The 17,446-nt window shown below is 32.2% G+C and overlaps 1 protein-coding gene across 1 annotated transcript in view; it reads left to right on the top strand.

Annotated features, from left to right (window-relative positions):
• Positions 1-17,446, top strand: part of LOC124359345 (transmembrane 9 superfamily member 3) — a 46,892-nt gene that overhangs the window by 4,088 nt on the left and 25,358 nt on the right. The window contains exon 2 of the mRNA XM_046812017.1: positions 15,485-15,680. Coding sequence (XP_046667973.1) covers positions 15,485-15,680 — 196 coding nt within the window. The remainder of the gene's footprint in view (positions 1-15,484; positions 15,681-17,446) is intronic.

The raw sequence follows: 17,446 nt of genomic DNA, 5'->3' as shown, positions 1-17,446 counted from the left end.
ATTTAAAAAAATATTTACAATTTTATATAAAAGGTTCCAATTTTTAGTGACTTTTTCCCGAACGTCCGGTAAAATCGGACGTCGGCACTTTTCGGCCAACTTTTGTCGTCCGGTAAAATTGGACGTTGGCACTTTTCGGCCAACTTTTGTCGTCCGGTAAAATCGGACGTTGGCACTCAAAGGGTTAACATTCCATGATGCAGGCTGCGTAAGAAGAAAGACTGCTTCCCAATAATGGCTATGAGAATGTCCAACAAGTTGCTTGGTGAAGTGAAAGGAAGTGTGGTTAATTGAGAGAATTCTTTACTCGCTGAAGTCAAGTGTTTTGACAGAAACATTAGACCTTTGTTCAACTACCACCATTCTTTTGTATTAGCTTTAACCAATTTTATCACTTTTTATTTATTGTTCATTTATTTTATTAAAAATTTTGGTGCTTTGGTATTATCTGGAGGCCACTATTTTTTTAAAAGTTTTTCTTATCGGGGACCAAAATAAACCAGACTATTAGAAAAAAACAGATTTTATTTGACTTACAGTGTGTGAAAATTTCATATCATGATAATCAATTCTTGTTTTCTACCTCTCAAAATGAAGCGATATCGGTAAGAAGGTAACATTCTGTCCTATATATTACTTGTTATTACACAATAAAAGTCAGGTTTAGGATAAAATATGTTATCAGTAGTACCAAAGTTAAAGATAACCTTTACGAGCCTCCGTGTGGTCTGATCTTGAATTTTAGTACTATCTTGAGATATGTTTGTCTTACTTCATCAAAAGTGTAGGGTGGTTCCACTGAAGCCTATACTGATTGTTAAGGGCATTTCCGATTGGTACTTTCCTGACCTCAGATCAGGTACCAGATGGCCCAACTTTTTCGACGTCAGATCATGTTGGACGATGTGACACATGATCTGAGGTTGGGAAAGTTGAATTGCCCCTAGTCATAAGTGCAGGCTGTGACCTCACACTTCTGGCAAAAAAAAGAAAAAACATCCCCGTTAGAAAAAAAGTCTCTGGTAAGAAAAACTCTTCCAGAAATAGTGGCCTCCGCATAATACCAAAGTACAAAAAATATTTCCTCTTAAAGCAATCTATCCTGCTCGGCAGATCAATAATAAAGTGATCAAGTTTCAAGTTCTGGAGTGTTGATCATTATATTTGCTTTGGGTAGCATAGGTTTAAGATAAAGACATTATTTTTGGTCACTGTTACGGATTCCCTTACTTAAGTGATTTCTTAAAATGTTCACAGAAAATGATTTATTTTCAGTGCTTTTTTTCTTTTATTTTATTTATATTAGTTTTCTTTACATTTTGTGAGCAATGTTAGTTTGAGAAATCAACATATAATGTAAAAAGAGTGACAATTTTAATGTTCATCGCCTACTATTACCATATACAGGGCATTGAACTACCCTCCTATTTCGTGGTTCTGTATTCATATAGATTAGGGACACCCAGTTTTTGTACTAAAAATGTAACATTAGAACTCCTCCTATAGTGTATAGTCTATAATGTAAAAAGAGACCATTTGACGAGAAAACATGAAATCTGAAAACAGTATGAAAACATGAAGTTATGATTGAAAATAAGTAAGTTATCACTGTTCACCCGGGTAGGCTGATTGGTTTTTGGGTAGACTGTTCAGCTATCACGCAGAGTGGTGGGCCACTACGTGATATGACAATGAGGTAGTTTGGTTTGGTAAGTTTCATTATTTTCATTTTTTATGCGTTGAGAGTGCTTTCATGTTTATGTAAAGTAATATCATTTACGTAAAGTGAGAATAGAAGAGGCCCCTGTGAAACTCCTCTTGTAACAGTTTATCCCCATCCTTCACACATTGCTAACATCCAGTGAGGTGAGGCTCGATTCAGTTAACACAGCCATTGGAAAAACCATACTTCTTTAATTTTATGAGAAGTAGGGGATGGCATGTGTAGTCAAAGGCCTTGAAAAAGTAAAAAGTATTAAAATTGCCTCATATTCATTGCCAATCGGATATCATCAGAGATTTTCAATAAAGTTGTAGTGGTACTATGGATTAGACCTGAATCCTGATTGAAATTTGTTCAAAATTTTATAGTTATTAAGGTAAGAAGAAAACTGTGTTGGTAAACTACTCTTTCAATATATATTGAGAGACATGATAGAATACTTATTGGGTGTAGTTCAGAGGGAATTTGAAGGTTATATTATATTATATTTCCAAACATTGGGGAAAACAGAAGATTTCCATGAGGAATTCAAAAGTCCTACTATAAAAGGCAGTTTAATGACAACGTATATTTCATAATGTATTAGTTAAAACAATATATAGTGTGAATTCTAAATGAAGAGTTTTCAAATGACAACTGTTTCAGATATTTTTATTTCAAATTTTACAAAAATTCAAATGTTGGACACAGGCAGTTTGAGTTATCTTATTCAAATTTTTAGACAGGCATTAGTCAAACAATTACAAATAACTTATCAAATTTCATTTAGTCTAACAGTTCGCAAATATTTAGTTTTCTACAAGCTTTTATGATTGTAAAGGAGGAAATATTGATAAATTGACTTCAATAATTAATTTTTACACTTTGTAGTCTTTACTTGTTTGTTGAGCCACTAACATTTTACACACAACTCAAAAGTTGGCATTGTAAGCAATTGATGGACTGATCAATATTAATAATTCATAATCAGTCAGCTGGTATATTATCAGCTGTTGTTTGTTTTGTAGTTAGTGAACAACAAGAATTTGGTTTGGCTGTTTCTGTTAATGTGCTCTGTTTAGAGCTTATTTAACCCTGGAAGTGTCGGTCGACCCATTTGGTGTCGATGAGGTCACTTCTAAAGTGCAATCGACACTACTAAAATGCATATTACCGGTCACAGACCTTTAAATTATATTATATCAATCTATTGCTTATGAGTTGCTTTTAATGTTTAGTGGTCTTTGATTATCTTTTGTGCTATATCTAGATGGCAACCAGCTTAACTTTATACGCTGTCATTGTGCTCGATCGTTTCTGTGTAGCGGAGATTGCCGGTTGTAAACAAATCATTTCTTGTTTGTTCGGAAGTGCGTATATACGTGGTTTGTGTCCAGTTTTAATATAATTAGTTTCATTTTAAAACTAGTAATGGCTGATCCATGTGGATCTAGTGATATTTATAATATTCTCATGGAATCTGATGTGAGTGATTACGTTGAATCTGAAGTGGAAAATGTTACAAAACCAAAAATCTAGTGTAAATATATTTTGTTTTTTTTTTCCTTCAATTCTAAAATGTTAAAAACTGTTTTATATATTGCTCTATATCATCAAACATAAAAAGGCAAGAAAAATATTGAATATTTGTTTGATAGTACTTATTTCATTGTGTTGCCTAGCAACTGAAAAATGGCAAATTTGCACTTTTCTGTATAAACATAATTAATTGTTATCACTTATTTTATTTTTAACCAATAAAACTATATATTTTGTGTTTATAACTAAATTTGCTACAATTTGGCTATCTTACATGTTCTATTCATCTTAATTTTTGAGAGCCTTTTTACAACCTTGAGAGCCTACAAATTGCATGAAAAGTGCCGACATTTCAGAAATTCTGATAGACACTTCCAGGGTTAAGTTACAGTATTATTTGGGTATGCCTTGGTTTAAGTGACCATATTTGTTCTGAATAACGTGGGTAATAACATTTCATAATGTTAAACGTAATTTTATAGATTTGTGTACAAACTTCTGCAGTGCAAGTAAAAATTCTATAAAATATACATTGATAGAGAATTGTGTTATTATGCACAATGCAGTGCAGTTTTATTATATGCTTAGTCAGCTACAATTAATTACATATTTAATAGTATGTAAAGAGTATGACTTTAAGACATTTTAAGGTGATAAACATAGCTTTAATTACAAATACCAGAAACATTAAATAGCAATAGGGTAGTGTTCTAAGCAACAATAAAATAAAATTAGTCTAAAAAATCATTACTTTAATTTTGTAGATACATATACCAATACATAAATAAATAAAAAATGTTGTTAAGTAATTTACAGGATATAGGTTAGTAATTCATAAAAAAACTTAATTTACAAAAATTAATTTTTTCTGTAATCTAACTAAAGGTTAAAATATAATTTGCAGTTGTTAAAAATTATAACCACTATTATTTTAATAATTTCAATTTCAAATCATTTAACAAAATAATGTCTTATAAAGGCTGTGTTTTATAGATATAAAATAAATATTCAGTTTGAGTACAATACATCTATATATAATTTGAATGCTAACTTGGATATTATGTAATTGGTTAAAGTTACTGATATTTTTATTTGTTTGATTATTATATTAAAATAAAACTATAATGTACAAAGATATACAAAAAACATTAAGTGAAACCAATTAAACCACAAAAAGTGTGGCAGTGGTAAGAAGCAGAGGAGCAGGAAGTGTTGGTGAGGAGGAGAAAGTATCGTTGTTGTAGTGACTGAAAGCGCCCGACAGATTGAAAGTGTGACTGGAAGAGGAACTGATTTTTGTCATGAGGAGGCCATGAAGCATCAATTATAAGTTAATGATAATCTTTAGCACATTTGAAGAAATTAAAGAGCATATTATGTTTATTGACCATAAATATATTAAAACATTGCTTTAATTTATTATAGTATTACTGATTAGTTATATAGTCAAACTACTGTTTTGTATCTAATCCTTATGTTACTAAATGTGTGTTTATGTCAGAGATAAAGTATAATTTTGTTTTATCAGTTTGTACATAAAATGATCACTGTGGTTTGTGATTAACAGTGTTAATTAGTATCGGTTCTGTTCAATAGTCAAGTTGTTTTACAATCCCGTATTGCAGGTTTGTTATGACAATCATTTATGTTGTGGTATCAATATTCTGTGTATTTTTATCAAATACTTACAAAAATGCAAATTATTAAATGTTGACCGGCATTATTGTTATTTAAGTACAGTTTGAAATTAGAAACATTTTTTTATCACTCCAAGAATAATTACAGACATTTAAAGGAGGAAACAGCAAATTTTGTAATGAGGCACAGCCTAAATAAAAATAGCTTTAAATAAAAATGTAAAAGTTTTACAATATGTACATGAGAGTTACAGCGTCAGGAAGTGTCATGTTGTTTATTCACTGAGATAATAAAATAACATTTTAAATTAATTGTTATTTTTTAATAATATTTTTGGCAAGGAAGTTAATTTTGTTATAAATAAGTAACATGTTAATTTATCCAGTTATCTTTTTTTCATATACATATTGTAATAAAGTCCATATCTTCTTTGAGTGTAAGTATAAGAGTACCCTAAATTCTGCTTCAAATGACAACCACTCCTCTTAGAGTAATAAAACAATTCTATTTTTCAAAGGTTACATGATTTTTTTCTGACAAAAAATGAAGACAATGTTTTGAGATACAATCTGATGTCTCAGGTGGGTAACTAACCAAACTCACAACTACAATCTAAGTTGCAATAAGCAAATTATATTAAAGAGTTGTGGCATGGATAACTAAGATTCACAACAAATTCTTTAGTTCAATGTATAATTATTGTTCGTTTTATTATAATATGCATGCCATAGATGTAGTAAGCATGAAGTTGACATACAACATGATTGTTGTGATTCTTGAGTTAAGTGTGTCGGAGTGCTGTGGTATGATGTGTTCATTTCAGTACTTTAGTATAATTTGCTTTTAAAACCATGATTGTAGTTATGAATTATGTCAGTTATGTACCTGAGGAAGAAACCAGATTGCAGATCTTGAAATGCGTTATTGATTTTTTGTTATTACTAAACAACAGCGAATATCTGAAAATATCCTTTTAGGCCCCTTTGTAAATCAATAACTTTCATACGTAACTCGTAAAAATTGATTGTCAGTTTATTTAGGATTTGGTAACTAGAAATTCAACCTTGAATAAAGAAACTTCCTCAAGGAAATCACTAAAACATTGAATGTAGCCATAGTTTCTACAATCTGTTAAAGTTATCAGTGAGACAGACCAATAATACAAGATATTAACTAAATTTAGACTGCGTAAAAATGAAAGCGTGTTAAAGTTTTCACAGTACTTGATTGCAGTTTTTTAGTGTTGTTTATCTCTAGACTGATAGTGCTCGCTGATGCATTGATAGATTTTACCTTGGAATTGCTATAAAAATAACTAAATAGTTGGTATCTTGTGCATTTTTTATAATGAATGGATTTTTTGTTATTCGACTTTAAAAATTTTCAACAGGTGCCATTGTATTAATAAGAGGCGTGTTCAGAAAGTAAGTCCTGTGTCATTCTACTGCCTCCGTAGCGCTATAGTTGGTGTTCCGCACATGCTCACTAGTCATCCTTTTTCTTCCTTCTTTCTTTCTTTTGTTCACTGGCTATCGACTCATACCATTTTAGTTGTTCTACATTGCGTTTTCAGTTTTCTCTGAACGTTTAAAATGTTTAAGACAAAAAGTAATCCTGCCGATTTTGAGATTCGTTCTGTAATAAGATTTTGAATGCAAGGAATGTGAAACCGGCTGAAATTTATCATCAACTTCGAGATGTTTATGGCGAAGACCTGATGAGTGAAGGAATGGTGAGAAAGTGGATTAGAATGTTCAGTGGCGGTTGAACAAATGTGCATGGGGAGAATCGGAGCGGTCAGCCTTCTCTCGTCACCAATGATGTGGTAAGGACAGTTAACAACAAAATCCAAGAGAACAGACTTTTCAATATGACAACGCTATCTGACGATTTCTAACAAATTTCATGCTCTCTTTTGTAGGAAATTGTTACAGACCGCTTAGGTCAGTGTTTCCCAAACTTTTTTCTCATGTCACACTACAAAAAAACTACCAATAGCTGCAACACACTTATTACTTAATACCATTGATTAAATAAGTACTTGATATAAACATAGTTTACATAATAAATAATAATTTTCTTAGATAAATCAAAAAAAAACATTACATTTAAAGGAAACTTAATTTATTTTAACTTATTCATCAAAATACAGTAGTATAATACAACCAGTAGAAGTAGAAAAATATTAAACAAAATACTTCTTGCTTTCTGTTATTCACATTCTTGGTTAATGTAATACATGGGCTTGGTGTTTTTTCACTAATTCAATTTTTCAAGGTTGAACAACGGATAAGGCCAATCTCTGTCGTGCTCTACTATTTGCATCTGTGACATGTTCTTCGTTTTGATTTGGTTCATAGCCGAAAAAGGTGCCTTACAAATGTAGGACGTTGAAAACAGCAACAATGATGTCAATGCCCTTTTAGTTATTACAGGGTACTTGTTTATTAAAGGCAGCCAAAAAGCTGCTAGGTCAGGATTTACTCTCTTTTTTGGTTTTGACTTTTCCTCTGCATCTTGAACCAGTTTTTTATATTGCATTTTTAGGCCACAGTCATTATAATATATCTTAATTCCTCTTCTTCTGTTGTACTCAATACTACACTATTGTCCAAGTCCATAAAAGGATTTCTTTTCTTACCCAATCAAATGCAGATATGCCAAAAGAGGGAAAATATTTTGCAATGTTTTCACTTAATAGTTCCAAACATTCCACAGTCATGTCACAAAGAGTTTGGTCAATGTTACACTTTTCTGTCAGTTCATACATGTCGTAGGATTTGTGTGTTAAAATTCTTTTCTTCCAAATTAAGAGCTTATCTTTGAACGATGCTATTTTGTTAGTAGAAGTTAGTAAATTTTCACATTTTCCCTGCATACCTTTGTTAAGTACATACAACTTCTGGAATATGTCTGCAAGAAAAGCTAACTTGTGCACCAAGAGTCGTCACTAAGTATATCTGCATATTCTGACCCTTCACGCGTTAAAAAATGTTAGTAACTCGTCTTTCAATTCATAAAATGTGTTTAGAACTTGTCCTCGAGAAAGCTATCTTACCTCTGTGTGAAGAAGAAGCTGCGTGTGTTCAGAATCCATAGAGGTACACATATTTTTGAACAGGCTGCGCTTCAGTGGTTTACTTTTAACATAATTTATCATTTTTATAACTTGGTCAACTACTACTTTTATTCCAGAAACTAAAGATTTGGCAACCAGAGCTTTTCTATGTAGGAAACAATGTGTAAAAACTATATCTGGGGTTTTCTGTTTTGCTAACGCTAGAAGCCCGTCAAGTGATCACCCATGGATGGACACCCATCAGTGCAGACAATTGAATTTTCAAAGTACTTATCAACTAAATTCAAAATGTCTTTTCCTTTTGTTGTCTCAGGGAAATCTTTACAAAACAGGAATTGTTCAATTATAGATTTTTCATCATTAAACCGTACAAAAGTCACCACTTGTGGTTTTCCGGATGTCAGTTGACTCATCTAACTTTAATGCAAACATATCAACTAATTTAAGTTTATCAATAACTTGGACTTCCACATCTTCAATCATTTCTTTGATTCTTTAAGAAATAGTGTTATTAGACATGGGTATTTTCTTAACTTGTGTCTCAAACTCATCGCCTAACATAATTTTGGAAATTTCACAACAAGCTGGCATAACTAACGTCTCTGCAGAAGTATGAGATTTAATTTTTTTAGCTACAAGCTCAGCAGTTGCGTAGCTACCTTCTTGTGCTGTTGTGGCTATGTTTTTTGTTTAGTAAAAAAATTTAGCCTGGCTTGTCTCCCCAGATAAAATTCTTTTGAAATATTCCGGGGGCTTGTCAGCTGCATATTTATTTTTAGCAGTAAGATGACGTTTTAGCTTACTTGGAACCATTGCTTTATTAGATAGCCGTTCTCCGCAGATTACACACTCCGTCATTTAATGTTGAATTGAATCCAAAAGACAAATCATTTTCATGATACTTCCATGCAGTCAACTTTGAATTGCTTTTTGAGGATGCCGGTGGTAGGCCTATCACGTCTTGCAAGGGTTGTTTGGGAACACTAACAGTTTCACTGTGATTCTCAGAATGAACTGAAACTCCACTTCACTTTCATCTTCACGTACTTAACGTTTTTCATCTCATACTTATCCATTAAAAAAAATTAGAAGTAAATAAAAGTGAATAGTAACAGATAACTAGTCGCAAATAAACACGATAATAGTCTGTAATGATGACGGATGAAGGAGCGGGAACTAACTGGCCAGGGCCAGGGACTTGTCACAACATGTGGTCGTGAGTCATCCACCCTTACCCACACTTGTACAGTAGAGTTGGGTAGTAGCAAGTAGCCACGCGCCACGACTCAGCTGTGCGCACAAAACCAAGACGCTCGGAAGTGCTTTGACTTTTCTCACACAGTACAGTGATGATGGTGAGGATATTTTAAACAAAATTGTGACAGGTGATAAAACTTAGGTCCGTCATGTCACACCGGAATCCAAACAGCAGTCAAATTGCTGGCATCATGTGTTATGATGCTTAATGTATGATGGTTTGATATTTTATGGAGTTGTGATAGCAACTTGGAATCTCAAGATTCACACTCAAATGCATACCTCAGTGAGAACACAAAAAAATCCAAGCCTCCTAAGTCACACAAAAATAGGAAAAACACAATAAACAAGCAAAATGCTCCAAATGATGCAAGAGCATCAAAGTCCCACAAGTCCATATGTCCGAATATAAAATTAACACTATGTTCAGACAGTCAAGGTAAAGATATTTCAAGAATGATCGAAAGGCAGAGCTACGGAAGAGTTAACACATTTGGCTATGTGAGGGCTAATACAACCTTACTTCAAGTTCTTGAGTCAACTGATATAGAGGACAAAATGCCAACTGTTGTCATTTGGGGGATGAACGACAGTCTGAATGGTAACATGAAAAATCTTTACAATCATCTAGAGGAAAAACTTAAACTAAAGAGTAAAGATAGAAGAATATTCATTACAACAATACCTAAAAGATATGACCAGCCTCTAAATCATTATGTAAATATTGAAATAAATTCCCTGAATAACTACATAGAAGAATTAACAGTAAGAATGGATAATGTCTTTTTAATAAACTTGAATCAACTTGAACGGGGGCACTATACAAAGCATGGACTGCATTTGAGTAGAACTGGGAAACAGAAGGTAGCTTCTATGATCATTGAAGCAATATCACAGCTAAGCTGGGCCAAACAAATCACTTTTAATCAAGATGTTGAGGTGATGGAGTCGCATATGAATGAAGTTATTAACCAATACCGTCTTAACCCCGAGGTGGCCTTTGCACACTGCATCTCTGCAGATTTTAATCATTACAAACAGATGAGCCAGGGCGTTGCTGCAGTTTTTAAAGATAACGTTGGGAAACCAAGACGCATGGACTATTGTGCTCAAAACTTAACCTGTCAGAAGTACAACAAGGGAGCTGCAGTATATGGTTTGGTAACTAAACCTAAATATTTCCTTAACTCAGAAAATTATGATAAGTATATGGAGCTTTATGATGGAGCATTTCAACAGCTGGGAAATGACTTCAAAAGAAGAAATTTAAAAACATTAATCTGTTCCCCCTTGGGATGTGTGCAGGACCATGTACCACCTTATCACTTCATCAAAAACATTAAACAATTCAGAGAAGTAACAGATGCTAACATACTTATTGTAACCTTCAATGAAACCTCCAGAAGGAAGAAACAAAATGGACTATCTCACTCAGATTTGGTCAAATGTCTCCGGGAGATGACAGCTGAGCCATCAGATTTGCCGCAGCCTTCAGCGAGTTCCATTCCATCCACAGAACCAACACCAGCCACAGATGTACATCAGCCAATGATGACACCTGCAGTCCACTTACCCTTCAAGTCTACAGTAGTGACAAGTGTTGAAGGGGGTAAAAGTCAATATGGGGATATGAGTGCCAGTGTGACAGGTGAAACCAACAGTGAAGCTTCCCTCAGCAGTGGTATATTTGTAATGATAGTGTGCCCAAAAATTTTTTAGACCTAAGCAAAAAAATGTTACCAGCAATATAAATACAAAAATATTTGGTCTTTCTCATCAAAACTTTAGAGGGTTTGAATCAAAAGAAAAACACAAAGTAGGTTTGAGCCTGTTTCACATTAATATCCAGCATCTGCCATCACGAATAGAGTCTTTAGAAATCACAATCAATGAGTTAAACCCTGATATAATAGTCCTAAATGAACATAAAATGATGAATTCTGAAATTGAAAGGTCCAATTTAAAAAATTACATTGTTAATGCATCCTTTTCAAGAGTGTTTTCAGTTGGAGGAGGAGTTATGGTTCTATGTAAAGATAAAATAAAGTATAAAAGTGTTAATTTAAATTGTATTCAAAACTTAATTTTAGAAAAAGAATTTGAATGCTGTGTGGTTAAATATACAATGGTTGGTTTACATTTTGTTTTAATGGCAGTTTATCGATCTCCTAATTCAAATGTGTCAAAATTTTTAGAAACATTGTGTTTTTGTTTAAGAGTATTAGTTAAGAGATTCAAAAATGTTTTAGTTGTGGGAGATGTTAATATTGATGTTCTAGATAGCTCGAACCAACAAAAGCTTAATGATGTATTGCAATTATTTAATATGAGATTTTTAGTTAATTTTCCAACCCGAATAACTTGTACTACAGAATCTGCATTGGATAATGTTTTAACTAATTTTGATGAGCATTCAATAAGAATTGAGGGAATTGACACACAGTTATCTGACCATTATGGTGTGATGGTGTTGTTGATGTTAATGATGGAGAGGGTTTGGAAAGATTCAAACCTAAGCTTGAAAATAAATCTGTAACAAAAGAAATTAGGGTTTTTGATGATAGCAATTTGGCATTATTTGTTAAGGCTTTAGATAAGGAAAATTGGTTTAATGTCTATAATGCTTGTGTTGATGTAAAATTTGATGTTTTTCATGACATTTGTATGTACTGCTTTAACTTGTTTTTTCCTAAAGTTAAAAAGCGTTCAAGGAAGTGTAGAGATAATTGGATAACACCTGATGTAAAACAAGATAGACAACAAATTTTAGAATTGAGTCAATCAGCTAGAGTTATTAAGGATCAAGAATTGTTTAATAGGATTAAAACCCTAAGGAAAAATTACAAGAATACTTTAATTAATGAGAAAAAGGATTTTTATCAAAGTAAAATAGAAAAATCCAGTAATGTTAGCAAAACAACCTGGAAGATTCTGAACAAAGAGATTGGAAATAAGAAAAAACACTGTAGTAACATTGAAATCGTAACTAATGGCCGAACTTTGGTAGAACCACAAGAAATTAGTAGACATTTCAATGATTTTTTTACAATTTTATTGAATTGTCAATAATTCCACAGTTAGCTCCAATCATTCAGAATGACAATGATTCTCTGCTTTGTTTTAATAATTTGACAAACAAACATTTTAAATTCAGACCAGTAACAGAATGTGAAATTCTAAAAATTTTGAGATCTTTTCCCAATAAGTTTTCAACTGGTTATGATGAGGTTCCAATGACAGTGATAAAGTTAGCCGGCAATCAACTAATTAAACCCTTAGTCCACTTAATCAATTCTTCCTTTATTAGTGGAATCTTTCCGTCAAAACTCAAAATAGCCAAAGTAATCCCGATTTTGAAAAAAGGAGATTCGAAAAACCCATCACACTACAGACCATTATCGTTACTACCTACTTTTTCAAAAATTTTTGAAAGAGCAGCCTATAATCAATTAGTAAATTTTTTTTAAACCCATTGTTTGCATGATAAGGAACAACATGGCTTTAGACCAAATCGATCTGTGGTTACTGCTGGCATAGATTTCATTAATTCCATCATTGACTCTGTAGATAAAGGAGAGAAAACAATAGGTATTTTCTTGGACCTAAGCAGAACTTTTGATAGCGTTTCACACAAAATTCTATTAAACAAGATTGAAGGCCTGGGAATCAATGGCATTACCCTAAATTGGTTCAGTTCATACTTAATCAATAGAAAAAAATTTGTTGAAATAAAAAGTAGCATTAAGAATCAAATAGTCACCAATAATTCTTCACTAGCACAGATTCAACATTGTGTTCCGCAAGGATCAATCCTTGGCCCACTGCTGTTTCTCTGTTATGTAAAAGGTATTCCGCTCTCTTTTCAAAACAGTCCAGCAAAAACACTTTTTCTGTATGCTGACGATGCAAGTTTAAAAATTAGTAGCAGTACATTAAATAATTTGGAAAATAATGCTTCTTCTAGTTTATTGGACATAAATAATTTCTTTAATAATCATAAACTATTATTAAATACCAGCAAAACTAATTTTATTGTTTTCAATGCAGGAAAAAGGAAATCTTCAGTAAATCCGTGAATAAAAATAAACAACCACTCTTTGGAAAAAGTAAGTTCCACAAAATTTTTGGGTTTAATCTTAGATGAAAATTTGACATGGAATCTCCATATTGAACACATAGTTAATAAAGTTACTTCTGGATTGTATGCTTTGTATAGGATGTCTAAATTTTGCTCATTAAATACTTTAAAAATAATTTATTTCTCTCTTATAGAATCATCAATAAGTTTTGGTATTGAAATATATGGAGGTACGTCAAAACAGAATTTGGATAGAATTCTCCTTCTCCAAAAGAGGGCAATACGAACCATGTTGAATCTAAAATTTGATGACTCTGTTCGTCAACATTTTATTGATTTAGGAATAATGACTGTTTATAGTTTATATGTTTTCCGATCAATACTCCATGTAAAAAAACTAAGCATAAATAAATTGGTTCTGAAACTAGGTGACAGTCATTCATATTTCACAAGAAATCAAAATCAAATTGCTATTAATTCCCATAGGCTAGAATTTTATACCAAAAAAACATCGTATGCAGGTGCAAAGTTTTTGCTAAGACTACCTGTGGAATTAAGAAGTAGGGACAATATCAAATTATTTAAGAAAAAATTAAAAAGTTATTTGATAAACAACCCATTATATAAATTTGATGAACTTTGACAACCATCCTTAATTTATGTTGAATCTGGTAGTAGGTGTAGTTTGTTTTGTTATGGAGAAAACTGTAAATACTGTTACTTAGATGCGGCTAGTTTAATTTAACATAACGACGCCATTCAATGTATACCACTGTATATTATATGAATAAAGATGTTTTCAATTCAATTCAATTCAATAGAGTGGCGAAACACTCAATCCCCGAAGAAACATAAATTCAAGAAGACAATCTCTGCACAACAAATTATGTGCACTTTTTTTAGAATCGGAAAGGCGTTTATAGTTGATTGATTTTCTCGCAAGAGGTGAAACCATTAATGCGGCAAGGTATTGCGAACCTTAAGAAAACTGAGGCGGGCAATTCAAAACAAATGCAGAGGAATGCTCATTAACGGAGTTGTGTTGCTCCATGACAATGTTCGGCCCCCTTACCGCCGGTAACACTCACAAATTGGATCGACAATTTCGTTGGGAGCAGTTCGGTCACCCACCCTACAGCCTGGACTTGGCACCATCTGACTACCACTTGTTCCTGCACATGAAACACGAGGTAGGTGGCCAACGCTTTGAAGCCGACTATGAAGTGAAAACGGCTGTTGAGTCGTAGCTATATTCGTCGGTGGGAACCTTCTACGAAAAGGATATAGACAAATTGATCAACTGCTATGACAAGTGTTAGAACATCAGTGGAAACTATGTTGAAAAATAGTTTAAGTTTTGGGCTTTTATGTAGAAATAAAATTGTATTAAAAATTGTTTTCTTGTTTTTTTTTTTAAAAACTGTACTTACTTTCTGAACACGCCTCGTATGAAAGAAAATTACACCATTATTAAAAAAAATGTTTCTAAAAAATGTATTACTATTTGCGAAGTTTGGTATTTGTAGCTTTATTAGTTCTAGAGTTAGAACTAATAGTTTTTTAAATTTTTTAATAAAAAATAAAAAAAAATGATGTCTAGCAGCTAAACGAGACGATTATCAACCTATGTTTATACAACCTTTTAGTTTGGAATTATGTGTACTACCACCCACAGTAGTTTGTGACACCCTTTTGTGAACACCCTGTATATATTATTAAAACCAATTCAGTCCACTGTGAAATATAGGTGTTGTAGATAGGTCATAGTCCAAAGTAGATGACTCAATGAAAATGCCAGTTAACAGGAGAAAACATGATGAACTTGGTTGCTTTGGGCACAGATGTCAGTGTTAAATAAACCAACAGTATTTGTAATTTTGGTTTTTTATAAATAGTTACATAACCAAAGCGCTGTTATAAGAAGTAAAAGGTTTCTGCTAGTTACGCATCCTAGGTATACCCTAATAACATTTTAGAAATGATAATATTGATTTTGAAGAACTTTAAGCATACTGGGTACACCCTAATAACATTTTAGAAGTAATAATATTGATTTTGGAAAACTTTAAAGATACTTTTTTTACATTATCTTTCTTGCATTTGAACTTCCTGTTTCAGTGTTCAAGATTATATGGCTTTGAGATTGGTGGCCTTGACCTAAGCAACATTCTCTTTGGTTGAATTGTTTTAGTATCAAGAGAACGACGAGGTGGTGCTATGGATGAACACAGTGGGACCATACCACAACCGTCAGGAGACCTATGCCTACTTCTCTCTGCCGTTCTGCATGGGTACCAAGGAGACCATCAGCCACTACCACGAGACTCTGGGAGAGGCATTACAGGGGGTGGAGCTGGAGTTCAGTGGCCTGGACATCGAGTACAAAGGTGTGGTCATGCTGGCTTACTGACTGACATTCTTATCTTGGCCACTTTTGTAGTTAGACCAATCAATCAATGTGCTCTTGCTCTAGAGGAAAACCATTGTAATACTCGTCTTAAACGGATTTGTTTGTAGTAATCTTTCATTCAACTGTACTAACAGTGATATTGTCATTTAATAACAAATCTAAGTCAGAATAATCTTTACTTTCTTAAATTATGATACAAAATACAATTATTTACAATTTTATTATTACAATATAAAGTAACATAACTAAAAAATAATTAAAGTATGAATTTATACAATTAAAATTAATTACTGTATCAGATTACGATCACAGATTTTGCAACAGAAAATTATATATATATATTAATAAATGTAAATAATACAAAATTTTTTGGAGTCGCCTGATGAGGAAACCTTCGGTTTTGAAAGGCCTCACACGAAAAATAAATAAATTGGAAATGGTATGTATTATTTACATTTATGAATATTTATAAGTCTTTCCAATTGCTCCAAGAGTCTTCAAAGAAAATTATATGATTGAAGTTTATAGTGAAAATATAATGTTATAATATGATTAAACCATAATTATGATAAAAATTAATTAAACTATTATACCAGAAGATAACACATTAATTGTGGCATACAATAATATTATCAGTATCTAAACAGTTAATTGATTTGTAGTATAATTAATTAATTATATATGAAAATTAACCCTTTTAGTGCTATAGCGTCTACGTCGTAGACGCTGCGTTTATGTCGAAAAGTGCTAGCGTCTACGTCGTAGACGCAGCGTATTTTTATATATATTGGTTCAGTTTATGCAAGTTACTGGCTGCAAACGATGACAGTTCATCCAAAAGCCATAGAGTAACGATATTTGTATATTTATTTGCCGACGACCAGCTGTTTATACGTCATTGGCGTGAAATAAAAAGGTCAGTTCGGATGTTTACGTTGCGAGCGAACTAACGCTGTGCTTTGTTTACTCTGTTTTATCTTATTTTATCCATTAAATTGTGTTATAATTGTGAAATACTACTTCATTAGTATTCCAAATCATTGCATTACTTCATTTTTCATTTGTGTTTTCCGTGTGTGTTATATTTTACTAAGTTACAATGTTTAATAAGAACATTGCAGGTTATGATTAGTTACTTCACCTTTTTTATAGTTTTATTACTGAATAAAACAATTATTAAGGTAAAAAAGTGTTAACTGTGTTTGAATTTCTTCTTTTATAAATAATAATAAAGTTAGTAAAACATTTATGCTAATAATAGTAAGTGTATTACTTTTTTTCTTGAGCATTTCAAACATTAGGCCTATATGTAGGGCAAAATTTGGCGCGGACAAGTTATTATATTTTTAATCCACACTTCTTATTTGTTGTGTAAAAATAAAATCAAATATATGTAATTTGTTTAGTTTTAGTTGCTCTTTCCGATGGTAGCCTCAGAAAAATAATATAAGATTGTTTACATAATAAAATTGTATGCCAAAGTGAAAAAGAATTATAAAAAACATTTATATTATAAAGAAAATTTTTTTATAATAATCCAAATAAGTACAAATGTATGTTTTTTTATTTATTTCGGTTTATTGTTTAATTATCTTCAATACAAAAAAAATTTAATAAGATGTGACCTCAAATAAGGAAATAGTAAAGAATTTACTAAAACTCTGCATATATGAACTAAAATGCATAGCACTCTTGGGTATGGCAATGTGCCAGACCCCTTAGCACTAAAAGGGTTAAGTACCA

The sequence above is a fragment of the Homalodisca vitripennis genome, chromosome 4 (assembly GCF_021130785.1).
Source record: "Homalodisca vitripennis isolate AUS2020 chromosome 4, UT_GWSS_2.1, whole genome shotgun sequence".
NCBI classification, from domain to species: Eukaryota; Metazoa; Arthropoda; class Insecta; order Hemiptera; family Cicadellidae; genus Homalodisca; species Homalodisca vitripennis.
This window is presented reverse-complemented; position numbering and strand designations above follow the sequence as displayed.